Source organism: Struthio camelus, chromosome 5, assembly GCF_040807025.1.
Source record: "Struthio camelus isolate bStrCam1 chromosome 5, bStrCam1.hap1, whole genome shotgun sequence".
NCBI classification, from domain to species: Eukaryota; Metazoa; Chordata; class Aves; order Struthioniformes; family Struthionidae; genus Struthio; species Struthio camelus.
In genome coordinates, this window is record NC_090946.1 from 64,310,952 (window position 1) to 64,335,762 (window position 24,811).

The 24,811-nt window shown below is 40.4% G+C and overlaps 1 protein-coding gene across 25 annotated transcripts in view; it reads right to left on the minus strand.

The window, feature by feature from the left end:
- FOXN3 (forkhead box N3) overlaps positions 1 to 24,811 on the minus strand; it is a 223,241-nt gene that overhangs the window by 25,703 nt on the left and 172,727 nt on the right. For 11 of the 25 annotated variants that reach the window (XM_068946773.1, XM_068946768.1, XM_068946771.1 and 8 more), the window contains one exon: positions 3,811 to 3,876. The exons of 8 other annotated variants lie outside the window; for them this stretch is intronic. In XM_068946773.1, coding sequence (XP_068802874.1) covers positions 3,811 to 3,876 — 66 coding nt within the window. The remainder of the gene's footprint in view (positions 1 to 3,810; positions 3,877 to 24,811) is intronic. 6 more of the 25 variants (XM_068946781.1, XM_068946778.1, XM_068946779.1 and 3 more) reach the window with 1 other exon arrangement.

Below are 24,811 nucleotides of genomic sequence, written 5' to 3' on the forward strand. Positions count from 1 at the left end.
TTAATCGTTCACCACCTCCTTTTCCATCCTGTGAACTGGATTCCCATCAGAGAAAACAGACCTAGAAATTTGACATGACTTGCTCAAGATGGCCAAGCCAGTATTCAACTCCCTACAGGTCAAAATACAATTCTCCAATCAAGCCACATATCTTGGAATGAATATTCATGTACTGGCTACTGTTAGTTTCCAAAGTATTCATACCTTGTGATAGTCGTCGCTACTACAGAAAGCAGGGGGTTTTTTTTGTTTAACGTAACTAAACCATACAAAACTCAATGAAATGCAGTAACATACACAAAATGAAATAAATAAAGCATCAAAACTATGTTTCTAAATTCCCTTTCTTAGCATATCACAAATATCTTTCAGGCTTCACTCTTGGTGCCAACTGGATTGTACGTTTCAATAGAGTCCTGCACAGAGCTGGCTACTTTAAACTTCTGCCTTTAATTACAATCTAAAACTATTTAGCCTGTGACATTACTGCAAAGTGTTAATACTTCAGAAAACGATTTCTGGTGTCAACAATTCAACTATAACAGCACTATTTCCAGCCTTTTAGTGCCAATATGAACAATGAATTTTATGAGCCTACACAGTAAATCCCCTCCAAACACAAATTAATCCAAATAATGGTGTTTTACTATTTTATTTTCCATTTTTTGCATGAAGTTTAAAGCTTGGTGTGACTGGGGGTAAGCGGTAAGCAGAATATGTGCAAGCTCAGACACCATTTCAGGATTTCATATAAAAGCAAAAGCTGATTTTAAAATTCATGCGTGGCTGTCAGCTGTGTTTCACACACGAGCAGGGAATTCTAAATGGTCATTCAAAAACGTAAAGTTAATTAATCAATCTGTTGCAAAAAAGCAATAGTTTACTCTCTGGATTTTCTAATGCCACTAAGATGGGATTCCTCTCTGACAGACTATATTAAATGAGTAAAATTTTAATAAGACTTTGAATGATGGCTGCAGTTAACTTTATCCTAAAGACGCTTTTTGCATCCACATGGCCTTGATGAGCACAGATTTTTACCCTGTTGGAGGGCAGCTTTTAATCCAAGAAGATGCCTTGAAAGTAAAAAGCCAACATCTGTAACGATCCACACACACACGAATTCAGACTCTGTCATACTCTGCTTTGGCAACATCCATGTTTCACAATGATGTTTAAATGTTTTTTAAGACAGACAAAAGCCTTAACGGACTGGAGTTTCAAAATTTCTGACTTGTCATATTGTTACACTGTGAAATTAGTCTCAGGTTCTGTCTTCATCTGACCATCTTTCTTGTCAAGGAAACTGGCACTCTCATAGTCAAACAGATTCGGATACCAAAAGGGCATTTGTAGTCAGTTACTAACACTAGTGGTCCAACTGCACATAATGCCCCTGCGTCTTCGAATCACTTGCAGGCAAGCTTTGTTTTCAAAAGAAGGGGCATTTTGCAGCTCTGATGGCTTTGGCACGTGCTTGACACCACACCACCATCTGACACTATGCACAGAATCCTAAATCTTCAAGGGATCAAACATTATCAGCATGTTTACTTCACTGATAATTTACAGCTTGATTTACAGACCAGTGTAGTCAGTAACAGAGAATGAATTGTGAGCTTCCATACGATGCTCAGAATTGCTATGAATTTTTTATAGCCCATTTGCCTTTTATTTGACAATGAATTTTAAAAGTTGTTTTTCATGCAGTTGTTCCTTAATGTGCAGTAGTAATTAATTTCCTTTAAGTTGTCCAAGAGTTTCCTAACATGGTAGAAAAGCGAGATCCTATTGTAATTCACAGGATGGACTGTTTAACTTCCTCAAACATCTATCACACACAGATAAAAATATTTCTCCTTTGTCATTTAGAGGACCAATGAGGACAAGATTAACACTTCTGCTCTCTCTTCTCTTTTCTCTATTCTCCAGACTATCTGGAAGGATTCATGAACTTCTGACACCATGTTTCAGTTTATAGGTACAGAGGAAGGTCTCATTACTTGCTGACATCAAGGAGGAGCAGTGTGAATGAAGGGGCAATCTTTCTGTTTTATCTCCCTCTAATTTTTGACATCCCGACAAAATAGCCCACTGGGAATGTGACACGGGAGGAAGGACATGCTACAGGGTTAAAAAGTTAGAATTTCACTCATCAGAATGACCTCTGTAAGATAGCGATAAGCCATTTGCCCTTCAAAACCTCTGATCTCTATGAAATGAAAGTGCCCACATCCCCAGATCACTTCCACATGAACAGCTACAACACTGGAAATACGTACACGTGACACAAGTCTGCAGCATGCGTTTAATGCATGCAGCTTACTATGTATCTCCACTCTTTCATAGCTGCATCTTCCTCCTGTTCTCCAGTTTCTTCAGGAGTTTGGATCATCCTGTGTTTTCTCCATCCTCTTCTGTGAACATGCCTCTTTGTTTCTTCTTCCCTCTCACACATCCTCTCTGTCCTTTACCCCTGCATTCCTTCTCTTTCACTCTACCCCAGCTTCTTTTCTCCTTTTCTTTGCCCCACAAATCTAACTTCTTTAAATTTCTGCTCCTCTAAAAATCTCCCATTTCTTTCTCCCTACTAACCTCATCTCCTCCCCCCAGTACAATCTTTCTTTTTATCTACCCACACACAGTTGGAATTCCTCCCTCTTTTATGGCACACAATTCCTGACAGCTGATTAGGTGAGAGGAGGGTACGGACCGCTCGCTCTTGGGAAGGGATAGCTTCTTGGTGCATCATGCTCTCCCCCACAGGAGGTTCTCAACAGACACTCTCCGGCCAGGTCACAAAGCAGGCGGACAATAGCTCTCCTCGGCTGCACGGGAAATGTTTTGATTGTCATCGACTCTCCTCCCTAGGCAGAGTATCAAAGTGCGAATCAAGGCTTCTCCTCAAATTTGGATTTGGTTGCGTGAGCTAGAACAATAGCTGCGATGGTAGGACAGGCTTCGTAACGGCTTCTATTTTAACTTCTGCCTTTATTTTTTTTAGGGCGGCCTGTCACTTGGCATTACTGCCATGCTTGCTGACCAGTGATGTGTTTGTTTTCTGGTATTCCCTGCTTTTGTGTGGCCGTATCCCTTCATGGCTTCCTCTAATGCCTTCACTGTAAGCTCTTTGGGACAGGACGATCCTTTTCCCTGTTTGCACAGCCCAGTGCAGTGGGGGCCAAGGCCTTTTAAATGCTCTGTTAACATATAGCATCAAAACCTCACGTCTGGTCACAGAAGAAGAAAGATCCTATTGGCAGGAAGTCAGACCTTTCCTTACTTCCAGGAGCCTGCTTAGCGCCTGGAATTAGACCGAGCAAAACAGCAAAACGGGCAGGATGTGTGCAAGGAAGGAGCTGAAACAGTGCCCAAGTGAATGGAAAGTATCCAGATGGCTGTGGTAACTCACACGATAGGAGTCAAACCAAAACAAAATGAAAACAAAACCATATGCCACGTACCCTTCACTCTCTTGCTCTCTTTCTCTCTCTGCCTTTCTCCTGGCTGTTGCCCTGGGTCTTTCTATCAGTATGGATAATAGCATGTTACTCAGTTATATGTATGTCTTGAATAACAATAACCTCTCTTGAACAGTAGAGATTATGGATTACTATTATTCCTGTAACAGTGAATGTAACACGAACCACAAAATTATACTTCATGTAAGGGTCAAGTAAGTATAAGGGTCGACAAGGGAAGTTATATTTCTTTATTAAATCCTTTTCATCTGGTACACTGTATATTTAGAAAAGAGAATATTAACTTTACATGTCTATGTTGCTATATGCTATAGAAATATCTACTCACAACCTGCTTGTATCTCAGGGGGAGTATTCAAAAGCATCATGGCAGTGGCAGCATCAATGTCAGGATCTGGAAAAATCAACCAATAAATACATTATTTACAAGTGGGCTAATCTTTCTGCCCCCCTTGCTAAGCTATAGATTCAACTGAATCTCTGCAGCGTAGAGGTAATAAAGAGTTCATTATTCAGCGGGCTCTTTGATCACGTTTTGGATTTCCCCCCAAACTTCCATGTGATCCTAGTACTGCTGCTAAGGAGAGTGCACTGATGAATATGTCACCAAATGGTACTCGTGTGTGCACGGTATCTTCTCTGTGAGCTTCACAAGTTTGCTATTTAATTTTACTGAAGAGTACTTAGATTTCATTACAGATGATCTGTGAAAGCAGATGCAACAGCACAATTTGGAATCAACACACCGGGATGAGCTAATGGCAGAGGGGGAAAGCACAGAGAGCGCCTACACCTAATCCAATACAAAAGACGACACCTGGTCATTACTGACGCCTGCTTCCTCAGTAAGGATTTCAGTGATGTTTGAGAATGTGCTGGAAGCAAAACTGCTACAATTTGGGGAAAGAAACGAAGCTTGCATTTCACTGAAGCCCCAACTGATTTGCATCCTCAGCCACTGTCACTTTGATAATACAAGCAAAAATCATCAGCCGGCTGCTGTTGTTCTTAAATTGGTTTTTGGAATCCATCATGAACAGTCAGCGGACAGATGGTAAGTTATAGAGACAGAACAAAATATGATCCTTTTTATAACTATACTCACTTGCTTCACACACAGCAGCGCGGCTGCTATGGAAATGGGGGTAGCTATGACAACAGTAAACAACCCAGCAATGGCCAGTGAATAAGCTGAAAAGAACATCTGCCCCAGCCGAGCGGCCCAGCTGCCCTGGGGCGCAACGCGCTCATCGCCCACTGAGGCCTGCGACAGAGCGAGCCGCCCATGCCATGGCCAAATAAATGGAGTGTGCAATTGAAGCAGACATAAAACGCACGCCCTGGCCGACTGCTGCCTCGGCGCTGCTCAACTGAATGACTAATGAGCATGGGTTTGTTGCTTTTATATTTTTTTTTTCAGCTTGTCAGTATTTATGCTAAATTACATACCAAAAAATTCAATTTACTGCTAATAGCTTCATGGCACTTTATTTTGGCTATTATGCAGGAAAATTACTTTTCACTGTTTAAAAAATTTCTATTTTGTACTTCTAGATATTCAAATCTATTTCCAGGAGAGTAATGTGATGTGGTATAAAGTCCTACAAGTTGTTAACAATATAAACGATGTAGAGAGAGAAGAGGATTTTAATATCTGCTTAAGCGAAATAAAAACTGACTTAACCTTTAAAGATAGGGTTTTTTTAGTTTAAGTCTATACATTTTTTCTGTACATAGCTGTAAACACTTCTCAAGTGGGACTACCCTATTATTTATTTGCTGAAATAGTAAATAAAACAACAGCAGAAAGGTGTAAAACTGAAGCCAAAGTAGCAGGAGACTAATCCAGGATAAAAGGTGCCCATATACTGAAAAGCAGATGCCAGCCTGTCTCCTAGGCAGGCGAGCGTATTCTTTTACAAAAGTCACTAGGCAGACTTCTCAGGAAAGGGGCTTTACCCAATTATGTTCATTTTTAACTCTGAAGATACATCAAAAGCAGAACTGCGGCTGAAAGCCTGTATGCTGAAAATGCCATTTCCAAACAGCTGAACTTCGGAATGCGTGAATTTTGCAGCGCTGCATCCAGGCATCGCAAAGCAAACACTTCCCTTCAGCCAAACTGGAAACAGTTAATGTATCTACATTAAAAAGCTACACAAACAACATCAAAAAGCTAAATAAAAAACAAAGAAGCCCAAGAAAATAAAGCTAACCCAAACCAGAATTCCTCCAGCTCCTTCATATCATAAAATTAAAAATTTTTTAGAAGTCAAATTTACTGACAATTCATATAGCCAACATTTGTTTATATTTTGTTTCAGCATTTGGTTAGAAGTTGTTCCTAAAAGTTTATTTTATTGTTTCACTTTCATTAAAGTCCCGCCATTGGGTAACACCGTAGCGTAACGTTAAATTTGCTGCTGAAAGACTAAAGAGACACAACCAGAAAATACACACTTCGTACTGACTTTGGCTTTTGCTTGTCTAACAAACTGTGTGTTTTGGGATAATATAGGTGCAACCAGTTTATCTTGAAAGGTGTATTCTTAGTCTTTGGATCACTAACGGTACAACCGTGTTTTTGTAATGCCTGCATGACACTAAGATGAGCTGTTTACAACACACGACTGCATTCACAGCAGCTATTTTCCAAAGCACAACTATGATTCAAGTACATCCACACCTGCTATATTGTCTGCCTACGTACAGATCTCAAAGACACCAGAGAGCTATCCCATAGTGTCTCCGCAGAGGAAAGACGGCTTGGGGACAGGCACCCAGGGGGTTATCAGTAGGATACAGCACAACATACACTGCGGTGTTTCTGCAGAGAGAAGAAAAAGGGGAGACCAGCTGAACGAGGAAAGGCCCCAGCTACACTAGGGAACAAGCACTTGCTCAAGGAAGACACTTGTGCGGCGGTCAAGGCCAAAGGCAAGAGCCGAGGCTAATCATGGCACTCAGCAGTCAGGGACCACAGGAAGAGCTGCAGTAGTAACAACAGAGCGCGAACTGAAAGGCGTTTATGCTGTTCTTTCTTGCTCACTGCTGGACGTGTTATTCCTAGAAGGACATCAAGAAGGGCAGCCATAAGGAGCAGCACTGAAGACGGATGAACGAAGGGTGCCTTTTCATGGATGGGTGTTTTCTGGCTAGACCCTTGGCACTTGTGAGTGCCCATGCTCTCCTGGCCCTTTCCACACAGCTGGGGTCTTCATAAAATCTCTTCCACACAGATCCTCTCATTTCCAGTCATAACAGCTGACCTCATGCTGCAGCCTTACCAGTATGGTAGTAGGACACTTTACTACCTGCTTATCTGTATTTGTGAAACTTGTGAACTTCGTAACTGAGATCTCTATCCTACTTGAAGCGTTTGCCATCTACCTAAAGGCTTCCACAGTTATTAATTAGACATTATTAGACAGTGGAAAACGATTGCAGAAACATCTTTGCCTAGGAGACCAAGCTAAAAATGCCTACATTCAAGGTTTTGGGATTCAGAAAATTAAATAAATTTTTAAATGAATGCATTTTGGTTTCTTTTTCTTACTTCAAAAAAAGAAGTGGGGAGATGACTGCATACACAATCTGTACTTTCATGTTTTGTTAGTAAGAAGCGGAAGACTTACTTTCCCAATCAAAAAGGACAGTAAGGAACAAAGAAGATGAAGGAAAGTATTATGGATGTTGCAAGAAGAAGAAAGAGTAAGTCAAAGTCTTAAACGGGCAACGTCAGAAGACAGTGACAAAAGTGCCAGCAGCCACATCTCTCCTTAACAGGCAATTGCTGCCTACATAGTCAGTGCTTCACTCCACAATCTGAAGTTGAAGTGCTTGGTCCCCCATTCACCAAGTGCCCTTTACAGGGTACCAGAAATGACCTGAAAGAGACCATATGCAATTACGTGAACTCAAAAAGCATGAAGACACACATCCCAAAGGGGTTCAAAGCCAACATGCAGCAGGAACACAGCAGGAATACAGCTGCAGTACACCCACTTGCAGTGAAAGTCTAATATTATTTTCTCCAGCATAGCATTCAAAGACACAGCTTGCTCTGATGAAGGAAATACCAGAAAAACTGTGAAGTTACAAACCTCATGGCAAGTTTGTTGTATTCTAGAGAAAATATCAGTGCATAGATTCAAGGCCCTACCTCAGCAAAGCGTTCAAAAGGGAACACCATTCCTGTAAGCAGTAAGTAGTTCCATTACAGAGGAACTGACCTAAAAGTGGATGCTTTTACGGAATTATGTTCCAGTGCACTTTTTTCAAAATGCGTTTGGGGCCAAATTTCACTCTACACGTTATCTGTATAGATTAGAACGTGTTCTGCACAGACATGTTAAGTGGTGAAGTAATAAGTACAAAATATTTTGGCATGAGATTATATACAAACATTAAGCGACACACAGGTTAACCCTCAGGTAGTATACTGTTTATTCTAGAATTGACAAAAAATATTAAAAACAAATAGGATCCCTGAGAAAGCTGGATGTGATATCTGTCCATTTATTACGTTTGTGAGCTCTTGATTTTAGTCCATTTCATACAGAGAGCAAGTGTTTTATAATAATTAATAATATTGGTTCATTATTTTACTATTTGTATTCCAAATTTTGATTTGATATCACCAAATGCTCCAAACCCATCCTCTACTGACTGAAACATAATAAAAATTAGAGAAATATAGTCCCTCTTGATTTTACTAGTTATAAAGCTATACTATGTGGTTTTAAAGAAAATAGCAGTTGAACCAGTTCAAAGCAACCATGGCCTGAGTTTTCAAGCATAGATGCCTAGAGAGAGGCACTTATGATGCATATTTAGGTACTACTAAAATGCTATTGCCAACTGACGTAAAAAATACAGTTAGTAAATAAACTGCACCATCTGTACACCACAGTCCATTGGCATGGTATCTCATCGGGAAGGAATTTATAAGATCTTTTAATTTAAAGTTACTACATCTAAAATAGAACTGTTTTTGTACAGAATTTCACGCTACCATTCAGTATTCTACCTTTCAACCCTGCCTGCTTACGCATCAGCATCCTCCACTGCTTTTTTCCTCTCAAATTCCTCTTCTCTAGGCAGGATGCATAATATTTATTGTCATTGTATCCAAAACACAAAAATCCACTTCATTCCTCTTCCACAAGATCAGTCTCTTTATTCCCTGCCTCAATTCCTAGCATAACCCACCCCTTCATATCTGTTGTGGTCTGACTCTTCTTTTTGATATTTTCAATTTTCAGCAGTAGGAAAACGTCGCAAAAGCAAAACTCCATCTTCCACCTTTTACCTTCGGGCTTATTAAACTACAACAGCGCAAACAGCAGCTTGTCTCTATTTAACTTATCTGTTAACCGACGTGCCTGTTCCCTTCCCGCACCCTGATGGTTAATCTTAGCATGAGTCAGGTTAGGTCAAAGACACAGAAAATAATTAATATAGTGAAGGCTGGTTATTGCTTTTTTCTATTCTTAATCTATTTTGTCTAATGATAGAATAAGAACATAGTTGGTAAAATAAAACTGCAATGAGAAAGCTAGGTAGAAAGAAATACCTGAAGAGAACTGTAAGTACTGTAACTCTGTAAAATTCCTTGGTATAGGATGCCATTGAGTCCAGTTCTGAAACATTTAAAAAAGGTTGAGTAGGGCTTACTTAAAATCAATAGAATACTTGTGGAAGTGTTCTGTAAAACAATAAGAGGTTCAGAATCAGGATCTTAGGGAAAAAATAAGAAATTATATTCATACCTCAGCAACAGTGCATTAAAGACCAAGAATAAGAACTTTGAAAGCTTACTATAGAGGCCAGGAAGAAGTTATCTCACTAGTAATACAGAACTGGTCTGGCAGTCACAGTGGTTCTCCCACTTCTTTGAAAGGATCTAGTATGAGACACAGAAGAAGAAAGGTACCGATCTAAATGCACCATTACTTTTTCCTAGTTTTTAAGTTAATTTGCAGTACCGCCAAGAAAACTACAGCACAAATTACTGTGAAAAAAACAGACAGAGTCTAATTTCAAACGATACAGAGCATTTATAACACAAACCGTTTTCCTGCTCCTCCCCTTTGTTAAATTTGTATCGTCACGGAACTACACATCCAATCCCTGTTTGGTAACACTATCATTTTATCAGCTAAAAAAAACTGCATAAACACATAGTTACAACAAGTATTCTTGTTCAAAATATTAACATTAGTAAACAGAAGAGTAGGAGACAGAGGTACAGAAGAACTTGCACATGCCCAGTTCATCAAAAAGCTTCATCTATTATCTGGAAAGCTGGTTGAAAACAAAACATATCATTGTAACTTCTGATCTCAGCAGTAAAGATTAACATCACTTAACTGTTAAAAAGAGCAACAACACTGATATATATTTTACCAGTGCAAGATAAGAATCTCTGAAGAGTGAGCTGACTAAGGAGATAGAAGATACATATTTTATACATAAAAATGGAACATTATAATATATTCTCTGTTTAAAAAGGGGAGGAGGGACTTGCTTTTTTTTTTTTTATTTTTAAACAAACTTTTCCTTCTGCTGTGCGTTACTGCAAGCATCTTTTTCAATGCTGAAGGGTGTGAAAATAAAATTTACCCATCACAAAAGCCACAATAAAAATCTTACTTGACTTCATCCAGCCTGTGCAGCTTGTGGTACTGACCACAAAACTTCAGATGGAGAAAGCACCGACCAGTGACCCTAGCACTGAAGAGAACAGAAATAATTTGCTGTGCCATCATTTACTTACCTAATTCTTGATCAGGAGTTTCAACCGTCTTCTTAGTTGACTGCTGCAGCCTCAGCTTCTACAGTGGAATATGGGATTAGGAGGCTTTAACTCCTTGCAGCCTTAGAGGCTGCATACTTGTTTTTTTTTTTTTTTTTTTTTTTTAAATCAAAGGATGTACACCAACACGCCACTTTGTCCCCAGTTATGCAGACGTGTGTCATATTTCACTGGGACATCAAGGTCATCATTGCTTAATCCCAAGCTTTCACACTGTCCCTAATGCTAACAATAGCTTTCTCTTCCAGGAAAGAGAGGACGGATGGCAGCAGGAAGAACCCCTCTACAAAACTTGGGCCATTTAAGTCCATATCAACCACATCTCATTGTACTAGACAAGTGTTTTCTATAAGCACTCGTTTTCCCTCTCATGTATTTCAAAACACCCTTGTGTCCATCTTGAACAGGTCATAGCCCCTGAGAACCAAGCACACCCCCTCTCAGCCCAGTAAGTGCGGGACGTGCTGGGCTGGACAAGAGCCTCCATGTCTTGGAGGGACCCTCAGGAAACCCTTGCAGTCCCCGCTGCTCAGCGACCAGCTCGGCAAGGTTTTGGGTATGCTCTTCAGGAGCCCAAACATCCCCACTACCGGAACGGCAATGGCACAACTGACAGCACTAACGTGGCAGGAGAAGGTTGGGAGAGGCCAACATAAATTCCATACTGGCTTCAGGATCCAGAAAGCAAAGGGGAAAGTGTCAGATAAACACAAAAACCATGATGCAAAAACGTACTAGTGAACTGAAGGAGAAAGTACTATTAATGACAAGAAAACGGGTCAGGCAGGTGGCACCATCAGTAAAAGGACTTCATATGTTCTAATTAGGGAGACAAATGCAGTCAAAAACAGCCAAAAAGGTAAGCAAAAAGCCCAACAGCTAAAATAGCTGTGTGCTAATAAAGAAGGCAGACTGACTTAATAAAAGAGGAACTGAAAGTACTAGTGTTATTACAGGAAAATTTAAAAACAGGGTGGAATAGCAATTATGACTGAAACAGCTGTCAAAAGGTCAGTGCTTTTGAGAGAAGAGAAATACAGGTTTTATACAGCAGGATACTATCATGCGATAATGAAATGACAGACCTCCAAAATAAAGAAAAGATAACATGGAAAGTGTTTGGATTAAAATCATGCTATGAAAAGATGGCTGAAGAAGTCTAAGAGAGCCATGCTGGGTCTGCTACTGATTTCTGGTCAGAGCTCCCGTCATTAAAGAATTCAGAATTACATCAACATGGGAGACTAACTTTACCGTGTGGATTGGAAACAAATGCCAGTAACAGTGGCAAAGCCACTTATTCCTCCATGTGACAGCTGACAAGTTTCTTAGTCCAAGTTGCCGAACCAACAAGAATAGATTCTCTTCTGCTCTTTTTTCTTAAGGAATGAGGACAACTTTGGAACAAATGACCACAAACTGATTCAGTTTAGATTAAGCGGGATGTAAGTCTAATTTTGTTCAAGATCTGTGATTTCAAAAGAGCGTGTTTTGACGAACTAAACGGTTCCTGGGGAAACACTGGGAAACAAACTGGACTGAGAAACTCTAGACCTCAGCATGGTCTGCATTTTCTTTAAGTTAATGTGCAAAGAGCTCTCTCCAACTTGTATCCCAAGCAAAGGAGGAAAGATTCCTTCAAAATAAACCTCTAAACCGGACAACTGAACTGACTGGGGACCCTACTTCATGAGAACAGAAAGTGTGGCTTGCTCAATTAAGCAAAACAGAGGCAGAAAAGAGGTAAGAGTGTACCCAATGCAATGAGGTGACCAAGGGAGGCAAGGGGGAGAAGCAAGGAAGAACAGTTCAGTTCAAAAACAACATCAGTGGAGCAACCATAACTGAAGACAGACTGGTAATCATAACATTTCTAGCCATCAGAGCAATGACATTCTGGAAAAGTCTTCTAATGGAAGCTGGAATAAAGTAATGAGGACAAAAGGGGAAGACTGGCAAGACTGGCTGCAAGCCCAAGAGTTCCTGCTGTGCAATCCTGGGATACAAGGTGCGGATGTAAGCAGGATTGCTAGAATCATGCACCAGAAACACGTTAAAAAATAACAACACAAGCACACATAACTAACAGGTACACATAGATGTGGGCATGCAGCCCACCTGGGCTCACTTCCATGTAATGCAGCCATGCCAGCCAGCCCAGGCTTGTCCTTCAGATCTAGATTAGGTGTTTATTCCCAGGAAGGAGAGAGGAGGAACAGGGGTTAGAGTTTGTGCCACTTCCTCAGTAAAGTCACATCTTAGAGAACTGATCTTTTTCTGTTTGTAGAATCATGTCCAAGACAGACAGGCATCTCGTACATATAACCCCAATGCCAACAACAACAACAACCACAAAACCAAAGCCAGCGCCATTTACTTCAATTGATACTAAGATTAAAAACAACTAACGGTCACTACTGTCAATGAATCAATGAACAAATCAAATTACTAGTTCTGAAAAATTATTATTAAACACACTGGAAAACCCTGCTGGGGCAACTCTTTCTCCCTCGTGAATCCTTTGCAAGTGCACCCCCCCTCGAAGACCAATAGGACTAGACACAAATTTACCCAAACAACCCAAAGCAGATGAAAGCCCATTTCCCCCCAGGATGCTTGAAAATCCCCATTTCGCACTGCAGCAAACCAGCCCCAGCCTGTACACACAGAAGCATCCAAGTCTTTGGATGATGGCTGAGCACTCTCCACAGGGAGTGATGCTCATCGTGGCTCAAACAAGCCGCTTCCCAACCTCTGTGAAGTGAATCAGTGTAGAAAGATAGAGAGTCCAGCAACTGTCATGTGACAAAACTGTTTCCACTCTTCCTGTATTGATCTTTTTAATGACATTCTTTAATACTGAAATTATAAAGAAAATAATAGAAGAGAGGGAATCTAGCGTTTAGTGACTTTTGACCATTTTTTGCTGAAGAGCTACCCAATGGCGGTGAGGGAAGAAATGCAGGACAATGGTAAGACAATGCCTGAAGGAAATTTTTGAAGAATTATCATCATGGAAAAAAAACCCCAAATGAAAAAAGGTAGCCTTTGAAGACCTTTACATTCCCATTATAAACTGTTATTAGAAAACCAGTGAATTAGCAGACTTAATTTCTAATTACAGCAATTAATATTCTGAGACCATATCAGCCTTTTTTTGTGAAAGCTCCTGCTGAAAGCAACACACTGAGCATAAGCTGGCCGAACAGTGAAGAGACTTTGGTGAGTGAAATTAGTCAGCCTTAGGTTAGGGCTTTAATTTATCTTAAATACCATACATAATAATAGGATTTCTTTAAAACAACTGAAACACACTTTGTCTAGACTATTTAAACACTACAGCCTAGTTATTAATATTTTGGCTTCTTAATTCAATACTCAGAAGAAGGAGATTTTGTAGAAGATAAGCTGCAAATCTGAAAGAGCTATAAAACTTGCTTTCACTTACATTTTTCTTGAATTCAGAATGCAACTTGGATCTTCCAGTAAACCTTCTGCTAATGCAAAGATTTAGTACTGTCTGCGCTGTATACTATCAAAAATGTATGTTAAATATTGGCTCCTCTGGATTTTTCTACCTAAACATTTCAAAAATAAAGGAAATCTGCAATGCTGTTAACCAAAACACGATGACCAAATAATTCACTTGAGTCACTAGACACAGAACTAAAGGCAAGATCTGACAGCTAAGTAGCATTTACAGGTCCCTAGGATGTTTTTAATATGCCAAACTGTTATTAAGCAGATCCTTTCTACCCAAAAGGCCCGGAACAACCTTTTTCATAGTTATTTACCTGTTACCTTTTAAAGTAAGAAGAAATAAGGGGAGACACAGGGTCCCACTTCTGCCACCCACCTGATTTGCTGTGAATGATCCTGCTCAAATTCCTTGGACTTTCTCAATTGCAGTTCGCTGATGGGAGGAGAGGTTATCGGATAACAACGAACGGGCAGAACGCAAGACGAACTCCTTCATAAACCTTTCAGATCCTCCATTGAAAGGTGTCAAGCATATTTACTTCACAAAACAGAGCGGGCAGACTAAGAACCCCCTGTCCCTTTCTCTTAACATGGTGAACAGAGAACCAAACTGACCACATACGCAAGCTGTGCTTGTAAGAAGTTGCTGGACATTTAAAACACCTGAAATGAAGCTTTATCCAGATAGTACTGAGAGCTGCGGCTGTAATCCAAGAAAGCACTTATACATGTACACAAGTCAGAGAATGAGCGGTCCCCACAGAAGAGGATCAGAGTACCAGCATCCTGCAGGACTGAACCCTAGATTAGAGTAGCTCTGCACAGTTTTGTAAAATATTAGTGCTTTCATTAACAAGAACCACAAGTATATTTTGTGATGTTCTCATGAGACTACTGCAAGGCTACAGAGGAAATAACCCTTTAAATTGCACTAGATCTTGTTTCCTCTGTTTGCAGTTCTACAACATAGCTCAACTTGCAAAGGCAGACTTACCCCTGAGTTTAACTGTGTTGGGGAGAAATATCAACTGCTCCAGCAAAGAGAGCTGGGTGATGGAAGCCGCTACGAATAAAGGGAGGGCTTGCTTTTAGTAAGTCTTATTAAGTCATCTTTTCAATATTATTTTTACAACCAAATAGAAAAATGCTCCATGTTTCCTTTTGCACTCTGAAATTCCAACGACCTCTAGTAAGGCCTAGCTTATTGGTTTTAACCACAAATTTCTGTAATCTTTGTCAGTTACAGCACATAAAAATATCTGTTTAGCCTTTTGAAGAGTAGCACTTCATGCATATGCAGGTAAACAGTTCATATTATTCCTGCAAGTACAAATTTTAATTTACTACTATGATCTCTGCATCAGATCTGTGTGTTCATCACAGCAAAGCCATGCTTGTCTGAGGGAACAGATTTTGATAATGTTTGCTAATAATATTGATTAAAATAAAATAAAAGAGAAGACCTTAAGCCAAACTCTGCCCCTCTGAACACTAATCTGTAATGATCGTTTACTCTCTCTCAAGGGAGACTCAAATGGGCTCACTAATGACCACTGAAAATGGCCCTCTCTACCGATCTCCTGACCCTTTCATGGCTCCAAGATGAAAACTTTCTAAGTACCTGAGTGTCTCATAAGAGCTATCCCTCCCCATTCTTAATGTTCCTGCTTCTCTTCTTTCTGTGTCCAGCAGAGGGTAGAAAAATCTCAAAGTATAAAGGCGGTGGACCTCAAAAAAACCCACCCCTCTATTTATTCTCCATTTTAATTCCATCACTTATAAGCAAATATCTCTCTTGCACACAGTAAGGAACAGAACTGAAAACTGTATAGGAATTCTTTCCTCTCCCCTGTCCATGAACACATCTGATGCTCCCACCCCCCCAAAAAAAAGAAACCCCATAAAGCTGGGACAACATTTCATCTGGTTCAACAAATATGCTAATGACATACTAAAGTCTTTGTATACCCTTAGTTATGAAAGCCACTAATACTCTCCCATTAGTATAAGAGTAATGAAAAAAATGTTATTTTATGCAAAATTGTCAGTGAAATTCCAGTAAAAATTAGAGATCTAATAGTTATTTGAATTCTTACTTTATGAAACCAAATGTCAGATTTTACATGAGAAACAGTAATAATACAGCGATGGAAAGCCGTATAAAGCCTTGAAATGGCTGGAGATGTGTCATATCGTTCACTTGTTTTAAAGGAGACCAGTGATAATTATGTCAGATTAAAAACCAAAGTCATTGGGCTTGATGCTGGCTGAGAAGCACCCGGAATAAATAAATCCCAAAACTCTGAACTTTGGGAAGACACTGAGCTAGATATTCCTTTATCGAGGATAGATGTAGGCAGCTACCTTCATTTTAGTTTTATAGCAAACTATCAAGAAACACATTTGAGGTTTGTTTTCATGTTATTATTGGCTATTTTAACACAAGTGTGGGGATATATGTGCAATGTTATAAATGCTTATTTATAAAGTTAATTTTAGTACTGGGAAAACTTGCTTTTTTACTTCTCTGATCTCAGCCAGCAACATAAAATCTGCCCCGGCCCTCAATCACGGTACTGTAACACAGCCTGCTTAGGCCTTTTACTATTGGGACTGCTTTGAGATTGCTGGAAAGGATGCTGATTAGCATTAACTATGAACTCTGTCATTTTATATCTCTAGGTAGTCCCACAGTCCTATCATTACAGTAGCAGAATGCCTCCTAAGAACCTAAATACAGAAATTCTCTTTTCTTTCCAAACTTTTAGATTCAATAGTTTGATTAAGGGTATATGTGCACATCAAAGAAAAACGAGAAATGCACACACACACACAAGTTACAGAAGAAAGAGCACAGAAGGTAGAAAACCGGATTTTGCAGCAAAACCTGTGGTAACTCTGGTTGAGCTTATACCCTCTGTAAACTCCATCTTTCACAGTCCTCAAAGTTAAGACTATAACGGAATGTCATTACCGAAGGAGGCCACAGCTTTTAAGGGGGTAAAACTGCAGCAAATCTCTTGGAATATTTGAATATTTGAACAACAATGCTGGCTTTCCAGATAGGAAAGAAAACTAAACAGATACAGTCACAAGAACCTTTGTACGTTATAACAGAAAAATCCCTTTAAAATCAGCTAAAGGGGTCTAATCTTTTCAGATGCATGAGAAAGTCATTGTAAGCATTTATACTCCACTTGGACCAACAGAGAGGATGCAAATCTACGACTACGGACAGATGATAGCAGACGCTTCTTGCTGGCATTGCAAAGTGGACATCCAGCATCTCTGAAAGCTAAAAGGACCTCCGAGCTGAGGCAGACCTGCTGGACAGCCACAGAAAGGACAGTTCCTTCTGCCTCTTCCGTCTTCTCAACGACCCCACTTTTGTCATCTGCTCACAGAAATCTGCGTTTGCTGAACAGTCCAAAACACAGGTCCCAAACAGCCACAGGGCTAGAGGCTTATGTCCCTCGCTGGCTGACATCACCCTCCCCCTGAACCGAGACACACAAATCCCACATTGCCACAGTGCCACCAGCTGACCAAAGCTAGAGGAAACTCCTCCCTGACCTGCAGGGACGTTGTTTGGTCTTCCCTAAATTTGCTTAGCCTCTTCCTCTCTTAATAAACCAAGCTTTACCGTACTTTCTGAACCCTGCTAGGGAAGAGCATCTGACTGCGATCACCTAAGAATTTCACAAGCTGCCGAAACACTTTTCCTTTTTGATATCCTAAATGTACCGACATCGATCCTCATTAGCGAATTTCTTTTCTTTACCTCACAGAATACAAACAGTCAAAACCTTTCATAACCCTTAATCCTCATTCCCCTTCAATTTTCCTTTCTTTCTGTTCTTCTGCTCCCCTTTGTCATACAGCAGTCCTTCCAACAGGCTTTCTTCCTTTTTCCACGTGGATAACTACGTGGGGCCCATCGCCACGGTACCAAACGCCTCACCGCTTGGCAGATTTATCCCCACACCCAGGACACAAGTTCGAAGTATTGCCTATGCTTCACAGAAGGGGGGAATCAAAGACGCAGAGGTATGAGATGCCTTTTCCCAAGATCCCCAGGAAGCCTGTGACAGAGCCTGAATTTAGGTGGGGGCAGTAGCCAACTCCTTTTGAGCAGTGATAGCTGAACACTGAAATATAATGCTTTAATAAGTAGGTCAGCTTGTTCCTATAAAAGCAGAGGGTTTCATGCTGCCCATGCCTGCCAGCGGGAGCAGGAAAAGACGGCAGTTTTCCCTTTTCCGAGGTTCAGCCTCAATCAGTGCCACAACCCTCCTCCTCCTTCTCCGTCGGCCTTCGCAGGCGGTGCGCGCGTGCTGCCGAAAGCCCGGGCGTACCTTGGCCCCAGCGATTCCCCCGCTGCCGGGCCGGGCACCAGCAAGCGACACCTTGCATGGGAAAGCAAATGCCAAGAAAACAAACACCATTGCTAGGCAATTGCAGTAAAGTTGGTGGCAACAAACAGCGTGCAATGAGCACCTAGGCCTCTATTTTTGCCAACAGGTTCAACAGGTTTTGAATATTAAGCCACTTGGAGCTTTATTGCTGCCTAAAACTGAAACACAGCAAACACCTCCTTCCTTGCTCACTCGTTTCTCATGGAGCTCCCTCCCCCCCCTACTCTCTGTTTTCTTTCCTTCCTGTGAGGAAGTATTTTGACTGTCTTTAAAATTAGTCAGGATAAACAGTCCTCCTCTGTCCAACTGCAATAGTTAAGTGTGTCAACATTACTGAACATGTCTGAAGCAGGGCTGCATGCAAGCACTGCCCCCGTGTTACCCACTGGAAAGGGAGGCAAGGAGAGGCCGCAATTTGCCTGTTGTCGAGTCCCAGGGGAGAGGGAGGAGGCCAGCAGCCCCCCGCCCCGGCTGCCAGAGCCTCATCTCCAGTTCCTCTTCTCGTCTCCCTGCGACACAAACTCTAATCCCTTCTGATTTTGTTGCACAAGTTCTCAGTTGCACAACAAAGTGGACATTGAACAGAAATGTACTTTTGAGATAACAAACTCAAGTTTCAGTAAACAGAAACAAACCTAAATTGCCTGCTGTTTAAGCACGCTGCTAGTAATCTTGGGGAGGCCACTCCAACCGTATGTGATAAATCCATAAAAATGTGGCAGAATCTCACCTGCACAACTTTTGAACATTAATATGACTGACATAAATGGTCTTTCAGATGAATAAAGGTTCTAACCTACTCAGTCGTTTTCACTGAATACAACAATAGTCAATGGTATTTACTAAATATAGCACAAAAGAGGAGCAAATTCATTCCAACAGGTTTGTTTTCACCCCAGTGAAAAAGATCACTACGATGCCTCTGTAAACGAATGCACTCATACCAATATGGCTCTGAGCAGACGGCAAGACCACAACACAATGCCAAATATCATCTGGTCCTCCCAAGGGCTGGGCGGGAAAGCCTTTAGCTTTTGTAAATAACTGCTGGTACATTTTATTTTCAGGCACTGCACAATGTAGCAGAACACACGCACAAGCTGATCATAATCAAAAGCTTTATAGTCTGCTAAACTTGTTTTAAATAATGTAAAAATACAAAAAATACACACTGTACTGCTCATCAATTTTCATGCAAACTCTTCTCTGTTTGTTGCGTTTTCTGTTTATAGCGGCATGGCTTTCAACCACAGAATAAATAATTTTATTTTCTGCTGCATTTTAGCTCTATTCCAGAAACATACACTACATTTAATTATTGTTTTGGCAGAGCCCTCCTACACGTATGAGCTAGGCTTGCATGAATCAACTGGTATCTCTGGATTCAAAGCACAGAAGAGGTTAAAAAAAAAAAAAATGAGGGCACTTATGTCAGCCCCTCCTTCCTCTCCCCTGCATTTCATCACACTGAAAGGGTTTAAAAGTAAAAAATTCCTTCCACATCATATAATCCTGGCATCTGCTGTGCAGCAAATCAAGCTCACTCATTTTGCTATGTTATTCCCCAAAGTAACTGTACAGATTCAGGTCTAGAACTCCATTTTCCATTCCCTGAAGTTTTCTGAATACCTGTTTTTCCTATTTAAGCACATCAGAAAAAGCAGTAAACACAGCTAGTAAATACAAAGCAATCTTCTCTGTCTAAGTGCAATTCTGATTGCATTACTTAAGAAATATAATTTCCCGAGGCTTTTTACTACCTTGCTTTATGATACACATGATATGGTATCAATCTACCAACTTCCTTCTGCTGCCCCTTTCTTCAGCAGCTCTCAGCTCACCCGTGACATTATTTAGTTCAAATACGAAACCATTACCAAGATTAAGCCACAGAAGGAATTCAGTCTAGTCACTGCGTAGGTCATTGTGGTCATGTTTATTATTTAATAACAGTGGGAATAATTCATATCAGAGCAACAATTCTCTATGACTCCATTTATCAATTTCAAAGTAAAGTACATCAGACTTTCAGGGAGGGACAGGAGCTCAGTCCAGCTGGACTCTCTGTCTATGTTAAGCCTTGGGCCCACGTTTCAGGCTGGACTCTAGAATAAGACACATAGGTATATTCTTTTTTTCAGCTATACTTCTCTCCAGCAAAATAATGCCAGTAAACCCTTGGGAGTAACAAGGCCTCAAATTTAAATTCCTGTTTCCATAAAGATACTGTGATTTCAGGTAAGGTGTTTCATTCTGCCTCCTAAGTGGGTGAATTTTAATTTTTCTCCTTTGCATGGGTGCCTGTCTGGTGTAGTTAGATCTGCAAGCGTCTGGAGGCAAAGACAGTCTCTTACGACAGTGTCTCTTGGTTGATAATAATTGTTATAGTTCAAATGTCAAATTTTTCAGATTTTTAAAACGTGATTAAATAAGAAACCTAATGTCCTCCATAACATCTCTTTCTCAGAAACACCTGGTTTACCATCCAAGGCAGTGTATCTGTTATTATGCTAAAATAATCTGTAATTTTTTTCTTTAACCTGCTTTTCTTTCTTTCATTTATTACATGTGCTTTTCAATGTATATTGAAGTTGCAAAAAGGCAAAAACAAGAAAAAGGAAGAGATTGCAATAAAGCTTAAAACTTTATTCCAAGAAATTCACAATTCCTAAGGACCTCACAAATGAGGCATTTTAATTTCATTTTAGATGAAGCACTAACTGTGTTTCCAAATCCTTACAACAGGGCCAAGGTTTTTGCCTTTTTGTTTGGCTAATCTTTTCACATCTATTTGCCTTGCTGCCACGACAACTAAACAGCAAATAAGTGATTTGGGTTCATTCAATAGATTCCAAATTGGGAGCCTGCCTATTTTGTTTGCTTTAGGGCAAAAGGAGGAAGCAAACAGCAGCTTTGTAAGTGAAGTTGCCGATATTCTTCTCTCAATTATGGCTGTGAAAAGATATAGAAATGCAAAGCACTCTTTACAAACAGAGTCAGTTCATGCTGATCCAACTTGCTTCAATTCACTTTAATTTGATTCCGCCTCTAGAAGTGGTTTAACTTTGACACCTACTATGCTTTTTTGCATTTAGGCAGATTGTTTTCAAATCAGCAGGACAAAATAATGCTAATAAGTTCCATTTAGCTTTGAGTATTAAAAGGGTGGTGCTGGTGAGGGAACCAAAAAACCCTGGAGGTTATAACTAGCTCTCAGGGTGCCTGATTCCATTTTTTGATTTGTATCACCCGAACATTCCCCAGTACTGATGCTGCTTAACATTTTTAAGATTACTGTACGGTGGAAAAGAAAAAGCTACTTTAAAACATCTAAAACAGCCAAAGTAAAAGAAAAAGCACCTTTAATAACTGCTTGCCAAGGATGTAATGCTGCATAATAATTTTGCAGAGTAGCTACAGCAGGCAACGAGGACTGGCATAGGGTAGCTCGACTGCCGTTTGAAATACATACGTTTGTTTGGCTTTGAAGCACAACTGTGCTGTTCCATGACTTTATGACAGTAATCTGAAGACTTCTTATGCAACTTTAAAAAATTAAGAAGAAAAAAGACCCATTGGAGTCAACACATTCTTCAATAAAATAAACACATTTTGAAACCTTCAAATTCATTCAGTTTCTTCCCAGCCTGGCCTGGCAACCAAACAAGTTCAACACACATTATGGCAAGGGGCCAGAGTAATATCACAGCTAGGAATCCCCTTTCTCTAAAAGATCACAGAGTTGCATGAATGAGATTCATCATTTTTCACACTGATTTTAAAAAGCAAACAATTTTTGCATCTTCACTAAAAAGGAACTCCTATAAAATTCTGTAATGAGAAGGGAACAAGAGCAACAGACACCAAAAAGCTTAGTTCACTTTTAACTCTGCCAGCAGAGCAGTGGAAGACCTCCATCTCCACCTACTCTGTATGCACCACAGGCACGAGCACAAAACTGTTAATTCAGCAACATGATGCTGGGAAGAAAAGCCCCACAGTTGCTAACACAGAACTGCCAGAAAGTCCCTAAAGTTGCCTTACTACTCTAGTCCTTATTGTAATAGGTGGCCAACAACCATCACAGCACATATATGACTAAAAATAAAGTTATTTCCACCCAGAATAGAATCTTCTCAGCAAAGAAGTAAACCTTAAAAAGAAAAAAAAAAAGTCCTCAGGATTATTGCTTTGGGGGAGGTAGGCAAGGGAATGGAAGAAGGGGAGAGCAAGCACAACAAACTTCTCACCTGGCAACCCCACCTGAAGACAGATGAAAATGGAATCAAAAAGAGGCCACCTAAGAGGCCCAAGATGCTGGGCAAATATTATGGTAGGGCAAACGCAAAAATGTACAGCCAGTACAAGATTCACAGACTTCGGGGGATGGTGTTTTGCTCTTTTGTACACTAAAGGTAAAAGCCACTCAAAAAGCCATGAACAGACCCCCACAAAGTTAGCCCCACTCTGATTGCTGAAGTTGTCAGTGCTGTAGACGCACACGCCACACTTTGCATGTGAAGGTTCTCGCATTACACAAACACTACCAATGATTAAAAATTACATGAAATTTTACAAAATTACACGGTATGCTTCTGCTTCTGTTGCCAGCCTGAAGTGCTTAGCACAGTGTTACGCTATCAAGTTTTGTACTTTGTGCCAGTCACTCCCCAAGGTGTTTATGTGAAGCACTCAGGCAAAATGAACAGAACATCTGTATTCTATTTGCTAATGAGCAATCATCATTTCTACAATTCTCCAGCCAGGGATTTTGCTGTTTGGAATACTAATGCCATTAAAAAAAAAAAAAAATTAAAGGAAATTTATTTTCTGCTCATTAGTACTACAGCTCCTAAAATACTTTTGCACTATTTACAGTGCAACCAGGCTTCTATTTCAATTGCTTTCCAGTATTTTTACAAAATTCAGAAATAAAAACGTTGATGATACATACTTAATGTCTTTTCAGAATTAGTAACATGTGCAAAGCAATTCTTCCTTTAATTACCTTTTTACCCACACAGAGACAAGGATTTCAAATAAAAATATACCCCACTGAAAACTCCCTTCATTACTTGCTTTTTATATTGTGGCAGCATCCACAGCAGTCTAGATAAGGAAAAAAAAAAGTTACAAAAATACAGGCCACGGTCTACAAAGTTTATTATCTGAAACCATGCGTGTGTGCAGAGCGAGGAAATACTACCACTTTGAAATTCAGGGCATTTTTTGCCCATAGATGGAAACAACTACCAGGTACTCTTGTAACAAATGGCCACGTGCATCATCTGAGGATGAGTGTTATCCTCTAAAGAAAAGGCCACGTTTTGAGGACAACGGCATGCACGAGAGTGTGCTGGCCAGCTGGGGTCCGCTGCTCTGCAGCACTTAGGCGTTTCCATGACCCAAGGGAACCTCTTCTACTGCCCTACGCACGATAAGCAACTCTGAAGCACCAGTGGTGTTGAAGAGCAGCAAAAGAGGTCAGACTAGGAGGTTAAAAGTTGACAAACTCAACTAAAGTGACCCATATAAGAATTGGCTTTACGCTCCTGACTTACTGAAACATAACTCAGCAAGCAAAAGAAAGAAGACTAAATACAGGATTTGATCGCGCTAGGTGAGAACGTCCAACGTAGCACTCGAGCTCTGGTGCGGGAGCAAGTGAGGGGAAGACATCCTTGCTAGACAGAAGGAAACATGGTACATAAAAATCTGTTTTTCCACGTAAGAGCAGAGATGTATTTCAGTAAGCCGAGCCGTCCCTTCAGTCTAAAAATAATCACGCTTATCTCATGATCCACAATCACATCAGGTATGGCCATTACAGTTCAGTCATTGTGCATGCAATTCAGACGTTCAAAGGCAGCTCTACTACCCAATAGGACAATATTTTGCTACAACTGTAGCCATTTCCCAGTAAAGATATCTTGACTGTAGCATTTCCTTCCTTAGTTCAGGCAGGCTTTCTATTGCCATGGCAACCAGTAACATTTCACATACCACAAAGCACTATATCATGTATCAGTAAGGCAGAACGGGAAATGCCATACCATACTTAAAAGCCACCTTCCTTAAAGACAAAACAAAACAACAAACGAGAGAGAGAGAACCTCACTCTCTTGAGGACGCTGGATGAAATGACCTGTTAATCACAAAATCTAGCCCTTGCTGCGCACACTTAGCTTCAGAAGGTGCTTTGAATCATTTCAAAGGCGATGTTTTATTTAACTAAAATACACAATTGGCCTCATTTCCCATACTTCAGTCAGTCAGAAAGAAGTCCTTATTTCTTCAACATTTACCTGACGTTTTAAGCAATCATCCACAGATTTTGAAAAGAACATCTCTCTTTCTAACAGAGCTTCCAGCTCACGGCAAAGCCTCAGCGAGCCCAAACTAAAGAACAGAGCAGAAAAGAAAGGGTTCACAACAGGTCCTCTTCCTTGGTACACCACATCTGAGCTAAACATCAGGTAGATCAAAAACCAACCTACTTCATATGCAGAACTGAATCATTGTTTCTTGGGCCACGATAGGGCAACTCACTCCACTTCTCATCTGCTTTCAGAGCGCAACCTACTTTGTCCAAGTAAAGGAAAAACGCATTAAAAGGA